Source organism: Oreochromis aureus, linkage group 13, assembly GCF_013358895.1.
Source record: "Oreochromis aureus strain Israel breed Guangdong linkage group 13, ZZ_aureus, whole genome shotgun sequence".
NCBI classification, from domain to species: Eukaryota; Metazoa; Chordata; class Actinopteri; order Cichliformes; family Cichlidae; genus Oreochromis; species Oreochromis aureus.
In genome coordinates this window covers 3274460-3289441 of record NC_052954.1, presented here as the reverse complement: position 1 = coordinate 3289441, position 14982 = coordinate 3274460, and the positions used below count along the sequence as shown (strand labels likewise).

Genomic DNA, 14982 nt, shown 5'->3' with positions numbered 1-14982 from the left:
CGTGGCCTATCAACACAATTTAAAAACTGGTATAAAGTCCACACTTTTTCCGTCAATTGTTCCGTCTGTCCTGCTCACATCTCCAATGGTTGTACACGTTGTCATTAACGTGGCTTCACTCCACATCAGCCAGGCCGCTTTGCTAGCTAAAACACCGCGGTGTCGGCACATAAGGACGCTGTCATAGCCTGTCAACGACGTTGATTGGCTGCATATATACGAATATGAGTCGCATTACTAGAAAAATTTGCATTTCCTGCGAAAATGCAGTGTGGATGCTTTAAAGCTGAAGCTGTCTGCTGAAACTAGCTGAAAAAGCTGAAAAGTTGCAGAAATTGTAAAAACTTTGCTGAAGCAAAGGAACTTTGCTAAAATGTAATTACTTAGCAGAACTGCAATATCTTAGAGGAAACATAATACTTGGCAGAAATACAATAGCACAGCAGAACTTAGCAGAAATATTGTAACTTAACAGAAACACGATAACTTCTCAAAAATACAAGAATTTAGGAGAAATGGTATAAAATAACAGAAAGAATATATTTAGCCAAACATTCTTAAACATTACAGAAATACTATGTTTTAGAAAAACAGTACAACATAGCAGAAAAGCTGTGATTTACCAGAGACACTGTAATATACTATGAATATTGTAATTTTAAATAAATACTATGTTTTAGCAAAAATATTCCAGTTTAGCACAAGTATTATAACATAGCAGAAATACTATTCTATAGCAGAAATGCTATATTTAGAAAGAAAAATATAATCTAGTAGAACTACTATGATTTAGCAGAAATCCTACAATATAGCTTAATAACAATGATTTAGAACAGATACTATGATTGAACAGAATAGTAATAACTTAAGTGAAAATATTGGAAAGGTAAAATCACAAGCTGAATAAAAAGGAACATGGTTAAGTTTGCCCAAAACTAATTTTTGTTCACCTGTGAAAAAATAAAATAAAAATACATTTAGAAAAACCCCCAAATAAGAACAGCCAACAGATACACACAAAATCAAATATGGATACACAAATGTACAGAGAGAGACACACAAACAGGGTCTATGCCAGTCAACCAGTCTGAATATATTATATTTTTATCCAACAATGACATGCTGCCCGACAAATTGTCTTTGTCTCTCTCTCTCTCACTCTCTCTCTCTCTCTCTCTCTCACACACACACTCACACACACACACACACACACACAGAGCAGCAGCAGCAACAAGTCAACAGGGGCTGTTAACAGCATGTTTCTAGGTCAGTCAAACAGCTGTGAGCTTCTCAATTTGGATCCACCAATCAGAGAGGCTGTGTGCTTTTTCCCGCCAAAACTTGTGCACCAAGTGCAGGCTTTTACACATGCAGCACAGAGAGAGACAGGATTTTTGCAGTGTATTTCTCATAGTGAGGACTCCCCTCAAACAAACAGCCATACATTCCTAACCGTAGGGGCTAAAACAGTCATTCTAAGACCGTTTTGTTCAGAAGACATGGGGGAATCTTGAAATGTTGACCATTAAAAATAAAAATATGAAATATTATAGATATATGACATAGATGATTGGTTGGCTTAGAAGCCATGAAGGCCCCAATATGCAAATTTGAATGTGCCAGCCCTCAGATATGATTGGCTGGCTGGGAAGCCATGAAGGCAACAATATGCAAATTTGAATGTGCCAGCCCTCAGATATGATTGGTTGTCTTAGAAGCCATGAAGGCAACAATATGCAAATTTGAATGTGCCAGCCCTCAGATATGATTGGTTGTCTTAGAAGCCATGAATGCCCCAATATGCAAATTTGAATGTGTCAGCCCTCAGATATGATTGGCTGGTTGTGAAGTCGTGCAGGTCCTGATATGTAAATTTGAATATTACAGTCCTTACAGAGGATTGACTCCCTGGGGACCTGGCAGAAATATATAGAAATACAATGATTACCCAGAAATACTGCATTTAGTAGAAATACTATGTTTTAGCACAAATACTATAAAATGGCAGAAATACTATAATTAAGCAGAAATACTATATTAAGTACAAATCCTATAAAATAGCAGAAATAGTATGATTTAGCACAAATGCTGTATTTAGCACAAATCTTATAAAATAGCAGAAATAGTATGATTTAGCAGAAATGCTGTATTTAGCACAAATACTGAAAAGCAGCAGAAATGCTATGACTTAGCACAATAGTAATAACTTAAATAGAAAAATTGGAAAAGCAAAATGAACAGCTGAAAAAATGCTTAATATGCTAAGGGTCCCTCAAATGTAATTGTTAAATGGAAAAAAAAATCAGCAAAAAAAAGTATAACAGTCACACAATCACAAATATGGACACATATGGAAGCACACATGTACAGAGAGACACACACAGGATCAAATTCAGTCAACCAATCTAAATACATTGAATTTAAATCATACAATAAGATGCTCCCATAAAAACTCTCTCTCGCCCTCTCTTTCTCTCTCTCTCTGTCACACACACACACACACACACACACACACACACACACACACACACACACACACACACACACACACACAGGGAGAGACAAGCAAGTTTCTAGGTCAGTCAAGCAGCCTGGGAGCTGCTGAATTTGAATCCACCAATCAGAGAGGCTGTGTACTTTTTCCCGCCAAAACAGGTGCACCTGTTTTTACACACACGCAGCACAGAGACAGGATTTTTGCAGTTTATTTCTCATAGTGAGGATTCCCCTCAAACAAATGGCTATAATTTCCTAACCGTAGGGGCTAGAACAGTCATTCTTACACCGTTTTGTTCAGAAGAGATGGGGGAATCTTAAAGTGTTGACAATTTATCATTAAAATATGAATTATTGAAGATATTTGACTTCTAATGCACCATAACTGAGTAGAGGCAAAGCAAAACTGCCTTGACTTGCCCTCAAACAACGCTTTCTAACTCTAAATCTATTTGGAGTATCAATATCATTCTTTCACCGTAAGAGACAGCAGGCTTTGGTGAAAAGTCATGGAAATTTTCAGGTCTGTGTGGAAATCCATTAAAAAGATATGATGAGAGAAAAAAGTGCCTCATTTCCAGAGTTTGAAATCTGAAGAAATCTGAGCGAGGGACAAATTTCCTACCCCCAAACAAACCCAATTCATGGCCAAATGGTAATAGGTGATAAAAAAATTCTTGAATTGTGAGCGTCAGGAGTGTTTGAAGATAAATTGGCACAAGCCTCATGTCTTAACTTTCCTTCGTTAAGGAGATATGACGATTCGAATATGCCTCTCATTACAGAAATCAAGCGGTGATTTTGAACAAACTCTCCATTGACTTTCTATGGAGAGTTTTGAGAGTTTGTGTTGGTCTGAGGAGATTTGCCAAAATTCTATAAATCCCACAACAATGATAGTGATATTTTCTGAAAGCCAGCAAAAATACCTACGTTTTGATGTATAATTTGTGGAAGTTGAGTGAAAATTGAGCAAGTAGCAAGAAGTTGTTTGGACATGAAGAGAAGACTGCGAAACTTACAGTGGCACACTGAAAGCCAAGTGCATAGCAACCATTACAACCCATGTATTTTGTGAAAAATCACAAAGATGAAACTCAAAACTTAAAGAGGGATAAGATGAAAATGGTAACAGATATGAAAAAGCTGAATCATACATTAATAGCCCAATAATTTGTGAACATTTTAAAGTTTGAATGGTTGTTCTAGGAGAAAGTATGAGGAAGTAGTTAAGTTTCAAAAACAAGCAAAATTTAGCAGAATTTTGGAAGTTTTCCATTCAATTCAATGGGACAAAAAATTGCATAAAAAGCTTTATATTTTAAAAAGTATAATAGCAAAAAATACCAAAAGATATAGCGCACATTAGCAGAAATAGCAGAATAGTTTAAAATTTGAACGGTGAAAATAGCATAAAAATTGTGGAAGTAGTTAAGTGCCAAAAAACGTACAAAAAGTGGCAACTAGAACTAGAAAAATTTGCATTTCCTGCGAAAATGATGTGTGGATGCCTTAACGCTGAAGCTGTCTGCTGAAAAGCTGAAAAAGATGAAAAGTTGCAAAAAGTTGTATGGTGGCGAAAAATTTTTTTTCACCCTAAGCAGGATTCGAACCTAGCCCTCCTAGTCTCAAGGCGGCTACTCATCTCACTGAGCCAAACTCATTCTCACAAAGATGAGGTGGACAGACTGACCATTCTGCTGAAATGAGCAGAAGCTGCTGAGAATTGTGCTGATAAGAGGTGAGAAGGCTGAAAATTTTGCAGAAAAGAGGTGAATCAGCAGAATTTTTGCTGAAAAGAGGCAAAGAAGCAGAACGTTGCGCTAAAAAGAGGTGAATGAGCAGAATTTCTGCTGAAAAGAGACAGAACAACCTGGTTCTGCTCAAATTCACCAATCAGAGGTACTGCTTCTGTCTGCTTCATCAGGCTGTGTACTTGTATGTATTTCTGCCATGGAGCGTTAACAAGAATCTGAGGTCCATATTTTATAGCACACATTAGCAGAAATAGCAGAATTTTTTAAAAGTTTGAACATAGTATTTATAATATAACATAGTCTTTCTTCTAAATCATAATATTTGATCCAAATGATAGTATTTCTGCCAAATCACAGTATTTCTGGTAAATCACAGTGTTTGTGCCAAATCACAGTATTTGTACCAAATCATAGCACTTGTGACAAATCATAGTTGTTAGCTGAATCTGTGCTAAAACATAGCATTTCTGCTAAAACGTAGTATTTATACTAAATAATATTTTTTCTTACAAATCATAGCATTTGTGCTGAAACATAGAAAATTCTGCCAAATCATAGTATTTGAGCCAAATCATAGTATTTGAGCCAAATCATACAATTTGTGTTGAAACATTATGTATGATTTATGATTTAGCAGAAACACTGGGACTTGGTAGAAATACTATGATTTACATGAAATACTTTGACTTAGCAGAAATACTATAATCTAGCAAAAAGTACTACAGAATAGCAGAAAATCTATCATTGAGCAAAATTACTAGGATTTAGCAGAAATACTATGATTTGGCACAAATACTATGTTTTAGCACAAAAAATATGTTTTGGCTCATAAACTTTATTTTGCAGTTATACTATGATTTGGAAGAAATACTATGTTTTGGAAGAAATACTATGCTTTGGAACATATACCATGATTTGGCAGAAATACTATGAGCAGTAATAATACAACATAGCAGAAATACTATTACTTGGGTGAATGCTATTGTTTGGCACAAACACTATGATTTAGCACTGTACAGAATGGTGTACGTCAGTTTAATGCTGGGTGGTGCTGCAATAGTAGCTATCCTCGGTCAGAAGGAGAGGCTAACATCCAGGGATTAGATTATCACAGGTGGAGTTTATTGGCAGTCTGATGGATGTTACAGGGAGATATGGCATACAGTAGGAGGATGTGGAGGGGTGATATGGTGTGGTTTCTATGATTAAGAACAGGGTATACATTACAACATGAATACAGATTAAAGATTAAAGAAACTGGCAACAAATTCCTCCACTACAAACCAGTCTGATACCACTTCTTGCAGTGTTCACATTTACTAAAGCACTACCCAAAAGGCGCCACAAGAGGGCACTCCAACACAAGAGATGACCTATGTACACTGATGCACTTAGTAACAGTCAGCCTCCTACTTAGCCACTACGTAATACAGTGATATTATAGTGTACAAATTCACATAAATTTGCAGGGGGAACAAACAAAGCAGGAACAAGCCCAAAACAATCAAATAACTGGGCTGCCATAGCTATCGCTAACTAGCACATACGCTAAAGGTAACTAAAACCTATACACACTAGTAGCAGGGTAAACATCTTAAGCATGGAACATTAACTCACATTTATGTGACACACACCATCCCCAACAAATACAGGATGGGCTATTTGCTCCCCTTCCCAGCAGCTCTCTCCTCAATCGTTAGCACAGGAACAAAGGAAGACCATCTAGCTCAGAAGTCATAATTCTTGTACTGGGTGAATCAGCGGACTTTGGTGTACTTTGACTGCGATTTTCACTGCTCTTTGTACCTCCGTCGCGGAGATATGACGAGAGAAGAAACGGCTTCATTTTCGGAGTTTGAAAACTGAGAGGAGGACAGATTTCCACCCCTCAAACAAATGTAATTCATTGCTCAACGGTAAGATAATTGTAAAAACTGCTTCCACTGTGAGTGTCAGCAGTGTCTGAAGATATATTGGCACAAGCCTCATGTCCTAACTTTGCTTTGTTAAAGAGATATGGCGATTTGAAAATGCCTCCCGTTACAGAATTTCAGCTCTGAATTTCAAAACCTCCCCATAGACTTTGAATGGGGACTTGTCAGACCTTGTGTCACTCCGAGGCAAATTGTGAAAAAACGGTAAATCTCACAATAAAGATAGTGACATTGTCTGAAAGCCAGCAAAAATACCTACGTTTTGATGTATAATTTGTGGGGGTTGATTGGAAATTGAGCGAGTAGCAAGAAGTTGTTTAGACATGAAGATAAAATTCAGAACGGACCAGCACTCACTCTGACTTAATTGCATAGCAACCATAGCAACACATGTATTTTCTGAAAAATCACAATTTTGCAACTGAAAACTTAAAGAGAGGTAAGATTAAAATGGTAGAAGATCTGAAAAAGCTGAATCAGACAGGAATAGCCCAATAATCTGAGAACATTTTAAAGTTTGAATGGAGTTTCTAGGTGAAAGCATGAGGACGTAGTTAAGTTTCAAAAGCAAGCAAGTTTTAGCAGAATTGTGGAAGTTTCCCATTCATTTCAATGGGACAAATTAAAGGAAAAAAGTGTAATATTTTAAAAAGTATAATAGTAATAAACACCAAAAGTCATAGCTGGAATTAGCAGAAAGAGCAGAACAGTTTAGAGTTTGAACTGAGAAAATCGGCTGAAAACTGAGGGAGTAGTTAAGTGCCGAAAAATGTACGGAAGCAACCAGAATAATAAAGAATAAAGAGAAACAGGAAAACAATTGTGTGGAAGCCCTTTAGGGCATCCACACAATAAAGAGAAACAGGAACTCAATAGTGTGGATACCTTTCAGGGCATCCACACAATAAAGAGAAACAGGAAGTCAATAGTGTGGAAGCCCTTTTAGGGCATCCACACAATAATAAAGTATAAAGAAGAAAGAGAAACAGGAACTCAATAGTGTGGATGCCTTAAAGCATCCACACAATTATTGGCTGGACTATGGGGTAATGTGGCATCGTTCTAATCCCATACGGGAGCAGCCAGTCACTTACTGACTAACACTGCAAAACAGGATTGTTGAAGTATTAATTTTAATTTCAATTCAGGTTAGATTTTTTTTGTGCGCAACGCAGATTTTCTGTGCGCAGAGACCGTGCCAGCAGTGCACGCACGTGCGCAGCTTAGAGGGAACATTGATGAGGTATTGGTAGGAACTTAGAGTGATTGTGTGGAAAGATGACTGATAGTGATGATTAACGGCTGCTATGTGTGCTGGAGTTTTTAGACGTGAGTGACATGATTTTCCTGTTCACGGATGATCTCCCGTTTGACTTTATCAGGCTCGCAGACAAGAAAATATTCAGTCAGAGCTGAAAGAGATGTCAAAGCTTGACACCACATTTTTGTTTTGTCTTGGATCTTGTATTTAATTTCTTCAGACTACATTACACAGTCAAACAGGAAACAGTCCTTACATATATATTGCATCACCTGGTTTGCTGTCAGTGTGAACCTTTTGCCTGAAAAACAGTGAATTCGTTGTATCCCTCACTTCACCCGTACACGCTGCTGTTTGTACCTATCGACTCTGAAAAGGTATGTGTACAGATCTGCCACCTACTCTGTGCTGTGTGTTCATGGTCTGTGAGAACAGTAGAATTCTCTAAGAATAATATTTTCCCTTGAATAGCTTGCATACTTGTTTCGTGGTGACATGTGCTAACCAGTCACACAAATGAAAATCTGGGCTGACTCGCTGATTTGCTGGATCATTTCAAATTCTTTTTTGGTGAGTGTTTGTGTGTGTTAAAGTGGAGCCAGTAGCGCATTAACACCTTCCGCTTGGCCTTTCCTCTGCTTAGTGGTGTGTCACCTGCCCTGTATAAATGGCGGTAAGTGCAGCACCAGAGACAAATGCCAATGCCCTCCAAACTTCACCGGAAAGTTCTGCCAGATGGCGGTTCAGAACGGACACCAGCAGACATCAGGAGGCTACAGCCAGAATCAGGTCCACTCCACACACACCCTGCCTCTGACCTATAGCAACGGCCAGACACCTGGTGAGTGAAATGTGACATTGGCCTAGACAATCAAAATATGTGTTTTATCCTATTAGATTGGTCTCTCGGGCCTTGGCAATCAAGAAACAAAGAGAAATAATCCAACTGACGCACATCAAAAAATATGTGCATCTTCTCCTAAAATATCAGTTTTTGTCTTCTTCAAAATATAGGATTAAGCTTAGGGTTTATTTATTTACTTATTAATAGGATTTATTGTAACTGAGACATATCACAATCTGTTACTTTTTTTCAGGAAAGTCATTTTTGTTTGTCTCTTGCTTTTGGGGAGTTGGGCTCCTTACTAGTGACACCATACACCTAACAAAGATGGTTAATGTTAATCATCTACTGTGATGCACCACATCAGTGTCATGCTTGTATACACTATGTGTTGTTCTTTCTGTACGACCCAGGCATCGTCAACATTCACATCAATCACCCCCCAGAGGCCTCAGTTCAGTTCCACCAGGTGTCTCAGTTGGACAATTACAACAACAATGGACAACAAACAAAAGGCTCCTCATCATCCACTAGTTATAGCTACCATCACAGCGAAAGCAGCCAGAAGATCCAGCACCATGGCTACAACATAGTCTATCCGGGCCAGCACAGCTACCAGTTTCCTCAGTACCAGCCTGTCACCTCTAAGAATGCACTGGGCCGCTGCTTCCAGGAGACAGCAGGCAGTCAGGTACAATGTCAGATATGTCTGCTGTTTGTGAGCTTAATTACCATCATAACACATCTGTCAGATAAAGTAAGCCTTTCAGTTTGTGTCTACATGATATAACGAAAAAAAATAGATGCCATTGCCAACGTCTTAGCAAGTAATCTAAACCAATCAATCAAAAAGTCTGAGACATATTTTGCTTAGATACTGACAACAATAAGAGGCACAAAGACTACAAAACAGTACAACATGAAACTGGTGGTATTAATGCCAAAGACACATTTATAGAAAGCGATGGATGTAAAATACAGAACAGAAATAATGCCTGTTAGTTAGTATAGCTCAAAGTTTAAAATTAATTTTCTCTCCATTGCCAGATCATATTTTACAAGGAGGTTTGCATTTGTGTTTTTGTCCTCTGAGGATACACAAAAAACACAAAAATATTAATCCACCCTCTTTTGTCCTTTTCTCTGTTTTCTCCACCTCGATGTGTTAGTGTGGAAAACCTCTGCCCATTCTAACTAAGCTGGAGCAGTGCTGCGGGACCATTGGGACCTCGTGGGGATTCCACAAATGCCAAAAGTGTCCGAAGAAACCATGTAAGTCCAGGTCCAGATGTTTTTTTTAAATGTCATAGTGAATTCGTAGCATCACATTGAAGGGGACGAAGTACTGACAGGTGGTCTGGGGTCTGCAGTCCCAGTGCCCACTTCCAAATCTTGAATGGAAATCTAAATATGAAAATCATTAACATTAAAGGTAGAGCTGGGCGATATAAGATTTTTTCATATCACGATATGTTTTTTTCATTTCAGGCGATAACGATATATATCACGATATAAGCCAAATAACTATATTTGTAAGATTTAAATGTGCCGTTGCTCACAAGTAAATTATGAAATAATTAGCAGCTTGTTTTGATTTAAATATTTATTTCCCATAATAAGTTCAACAGGGTAGATGTACTTAAGGAACATGAGACTTCAGTTTCAGATAAATAAAGGCAAATATTGCAAACTACACAAAAGGCAGCTGCTAAAGCGTTTAAGTTTCAAAATAGAACAAACAAAACAGACTACTAAATTGTCAATTCCACTTAGAAACAAAATATAATTCTAAAAATAAATCTTAGTTCGTTTTACAGAAGAACAGACAAAATTGACTAACTTTTGTCAATATCAAATAAACTGAGAAACTAAAAGGAAATTCTCAATCTCTCCTTGTTGTATAGCTTAGCTTTTCAAACAGTTTTAACAGTTACTTTAGTCTGACAAAAGCCGAATGACTAATTAGCGCTTTCAGTCAGAGATTGAGCATGCACCGCTTTATTGTATTTCAGACTTGCTTTCGGCACAATTTACAGTGCGGCGCTACTCTTTTTTGTCAGACTTGAAATAGCGAAATACCTTCACACTACGAAACTTCTGTGGCCCTTCCGTTCGACAAGCTCTCCGGCATTGGAACCATCATCTGTTTTTCTTGGTAACCTTCGCTCACGCTCTCGGTTGATTTTTCTCTAGTCGGCAAACTCATTTCCTTCATTACCCGGGCGGCCCGGCTGCAAAAACAAATACACATGTGCGCTTTGGCACTTGTGCTGTACGTAACAAGTCACGTGACGTGACGCTGCGGCTGTGATTGGTTCGGCTCTGCGCTACTTAATTTGGATTGGCTGTTCTTTTTTTTTTTTTAAGAGGACAAAAGAGATGAGGCCTATCGCAATAGTTAAATTTTTCTATCGAGAAAAAGTTATTTCGCAATACATATCATTATCGTTCTATCGCCCAGCTCTAATTAAAGGTATTTTTGTGTATTATAAGTTGTGTTGTGTCAACAACAGAAGTTAACACAGAGCTGCCAATAACATATTTTTTTCTAGTTTTCCATTTCTTAATGCATTTTGAAAGTAATGACATAGTGGCAAATTCAGTATTTGACTCTGATTTTACCCACTTACTGGGCTACAGCAGCATGAGTAGGAAAAACCACAGATAGTATATCTTAATAATATTAGTATTGTTAATAATATGAGTAATAATATTTGTTTCATTCTAAAAACGATTGCTAAAAAAAGCCCAATACACAGTAAAAGCTTTTGAAGCAAGCAAAAAGTTATGTTGTTGCTACAATGTCTCCAGCACAAACACAGAAAGCGCCTCACACAAATAAACATAATGGTGTGTGTGAATTAATTGTCAGCCCTCAGATTTTTATGAACTGAATCCAATACACCGTCAAAAACTTCAGTTCTTCTAATGGCCACTTAAGAATAGCTCCAAAAGTGAGTCATTCCCCACTTAACACGTAAACATTTATACAGCTTAGGGGGTTGGATTTTTTATGACGTATTCGTCTGGATTCTTGTGTTAATGGAACGGCACCTTTGGCTCAACACAGGCAGCAGTAACTGATAGACGTCTCTACACTGTCTGCAAATGTCTCTGCTGTGTTTGTGCTGTTGGGGTCTTGGAGATGTTTTGTTCACCAAGCAAAAAGGATAGAAAAAATGTGTTGATTAAAGGATGTGTAAAATGCTGTGAATGAACAAGAAACACTTCACATTCTCTGTGTGCTTACACACCGCTCTGCATTTAATCATTAGTTATTAATAATCTCTGGCTCTCTTTCAAGGCAGATGGCTTTCTCTTCCTGGTTCTGCTGGAGGTTTCTTCCTGTTAAAAGGGAGTTGACAGGGATAGCTCAGTAGGTAGAGTGGTGGCCCCATGATCGGAAGGTCGGGGGTTCGATTCCCCTGAACAGCTACCCTGAGGTACCCCTGAGCAAGGTACCGTCCCTACACACTGCTCCCCGGGCGCCCAAAGGCTGACCACTGCTTCACTGAGTGAATGGGTTAAATGCAGAGAGGAATTTCCCCACGGGGATCAATAAAGTACACTTTCTTCTTCTTCTTTCACTGTCACAAAGTGCTTGCTCAAAGAGGTTGTCTCTGACTGTTTTAGGGTCTTTACCTTACAGTATAAAATGCCTTGAGTTTGCAGTTGCAATGATTTGGTGCTATGTAAATAAAACTGAATTGAGTCAAACTGAAATGCGTTGGATTGGATGTTTCTCTATTGTGACCCAGGAAACCTTGGCAGCTGCTGCTTCAACTGACATGATACACAATCACTGGAGTAGTTATGGTTTTTAAGAGCTGGTAAAGTCAGCCGCCTACATTTGATACTTGATGACGGCAGTTTTTTATGACTAAATAAATAAAGATTATTGGTTCAGTTTTTCTACATAAATAGTTCATGAGAAAGAAGATCCAGCTGACTCGCCTGATTTAATGCCCTGCTTTTCTAAACCTTTACACCAACATGTGGAGGAGCATCTCAGTGCCCTTTCACACTGTGGTATTGAGATAATGCTGCATCAACTTTCTTAGCAACCTCATTAACCTTTTATATTACATGCTGTGTGTTTGGCAGCAGATCCTCACTGACAGCATATCATGTCTTAGGACATGTAAGATGATATTTTAATGAGAATATGATTCTCTTTATGGTTTAGTGTAATTCTGCAAAGACTAGTTTGTCTTCAAATATAATACTGCACAAAAGTCTTGAATTAACACTCATTTTGTTATATTTTTCTAGGTAAACGGCAAATAGGTGTAATGATTTATTGAAATGTGTAAACATCAATGAAAATAGAGTACATAACAAAAACAGAATCCCAGCTTGAAAGTCAATAGTTGGTATGGCCATCTGTATTCTTCAACATAGCCTGAACTCCCTCATGCTTCCTTGTAATTTCTTTAAGTTGTCTTCAGGAATAGATCTCCAGGCTTCTTGAAGAATGTTCGAAAGCTCTTTTTTGGATGTTGGCAACAAACACAGATGAAACCGGGACACAACTGGTTCTTTGCTAAGTTGTGTTTACACAGTACACTTATTCAGCCCTTGAGCTACCTTGAGCCTTGATTTTTATGCTTAGCTGTTTGAAAGGTCAATGTTAAGTCGCTTAAAAAACAAGCAAATGACAACAAAAAACCTGTTCTTGGAAAATGTTCAGGTTTGATGACTGGACTGAAAATGAGTGAAAAAGCAGCCAATTTCCAAAGTAATTGGTGGTCAAAGTAAGACCGCTTTCAAAAAATTACAACAAAGTCGGGCTCCTCAGAAGCAAAATATATAGAAATGAGGGATGCCTCAAGATATTTTTTCAAAGTAGTGTAAAATTTCAGACTGGGCTTTCCTTAAAAGCAGTCAAAGCAAAATATCCAGCTGGCTTGAAACCCACACTCTAAAAATGTTTCAACACAGCTCAATGTGTCTTTTGCAGCCATAACTTTCAGCTGTGACAAGCAAAATAAAAATGCAGCTAGGAAACATTATGAGTCTTGTACTGGGTCGGCTTAGCAAACAGGTGACTTTCACCCAAACAGCTACTTCCAGAAAGGAAAAGCCCTAAATGCCGTGGCAGCATGTGGTGCTGGCCTTTGCTTCTCATCTCTGTTTAAAGAGGTACCAGCTAAACTGAGTGTGTGGGGGAGGTGAGGATGGAATTGCCAGCCTTTTTATGTAGTAGCTGGCTACTCAACACTACTCCCTTTATAGAACTGTGGAACTTGTCTTTGAAGCCAGAGAGCTGTTGGATGTAGAGCATGAAAAGACGCACTCTAGTGTAACAGTTCCAGTATTATCCCCAGCTGAACTGAGCAAAGGGGTGGTACTGTAGTACTTTTGTGTAAATCCATCAATATCCATATGTGAAAACACACTTTGCAAACTCATCGTTTATGTTAGCAACATGTTGGTTATTGTGTGCAACAGCAAATTGAGTATTATTCACAGCATCCTAATCCATATCCAGTGTTTGCAAGGAATATAACTGTGAGTAAGTATTTTAAATATTGTGGATTTTCATCCTTTTCACACCTTATTGCAGTTTGGGGTGAAGTTTGTAAGATTAAAAAATGTAACCCTAACTGTCAACAGAAGGGGGCAGTATATTATCAGAAAGTTGTAACGTACCTGAGCCCCTCCCAAAGAATTAGGTCCTTCCTCGAATCTAATGCTGAATTAATTTAGATACTAATTATTCGTATTTAAACTTGTATCCAATAGCAGAGCTTCGATCTGAAAACGCTGACCAAACTGTTGAAAGCTAGAGAGCTGCGAATTTGAACATTGTTAATGTGAATGCTGTTTAAGAATTCACAGTACTCTTTTCCATATCTTTGGTATTTATACATTAGAAACGTATTCTTTATGCGACAGAATCCATCAAAATGTTCAGCCGATTCAGAAGCTAGAGAAAAAAGTCAACATTGAAATCAGTCCCAAGACTTTACATGTTTTCAGCTGTTCTTCATTTTTTGATATCTCTTGTAGTGTCCAAACAGTGACACTTTCAGAAAGTTTCTAAGATTACAATACTTTACAGCTGATGACATTATCACTGTCTCCCACTAAAGAATTTAGGCTCTTTATTTTATTTCTTTTTCTATTTGAGGTCTTTTCACTCGCACAACTTTTTGTCTGTACTTCAGCTCTTTGAGGAAATGACCTTTCCAAACCAGTGAGACGTACAGAGCAGCCTGAGTTTTTGGAGTGCCCTTGTTAAGTTTTCTCCTTTCTCCTGAGCAAAAGTAATTTCTCTGTAAATTTTTGATTATTGACACAAAAAATATATGTACTGCTTCAGTAGGTTTGAGGTTATAGTATTGTAAAGGTCTTTTAACTCACGCTGTAGCCCAGCTCAGTGCAGTGCACACTCATTCTTTTGTATTCAACTTACACTTGTATCAGAAATTTGAGCCTGTCTTCTCTCTGTGTCCCCATTTCAGAGTTGATTCAATTTCGGCATTAATCAGTGACTCCAGTCCAGTCCGTTCCCTCAGCTTTGTCATTGCCAAAGGATTTCTGTCCTGCTCTTCTGTACTAGGCCTTCCTTATTTTTAGTGAAATATTGATACAAAACTGCAAAGATGAACTCCCTGCTGCAGTTTTTGACTAATTGTTCAGTCTTAAAAAAAGTATACAAAACAGCAGTGAAGTTAGTATTGAACC

At 38.0% G+C, this 14982-nt stretch overlaps 1 protein-coding gene across 8 annotated transcripts in view; it reads left to right on the top strand.

Annotated features, from left to right (window-relative positions):
- Positions 1-14982, top strand: part of ltbp1 (latent transforming growth factor beta binding protein 1) — a 178605-nt gene that overhangs the window by 92887 nt on the left and 70736 nt on the right. For all 8 annotated transcript variants that reach the window (XM_039621402.1, XM_031748978.2, XM_031748979.2 and 5 more), the window contains 3 exons: positions 8092-8289; positions 8706-8983; positions 9462-9564. In XM_039621402.1, coding sequence (XP_039477336.1) covers positions 8092-8289; positions 8706-8983; positions 9462-9564 — 579 coding nt within the window. The remainder of the gene's footprint in view (positions 1-8091; positions 8290-8705; positions 8984-9461; positions 9565-14982) is intronic.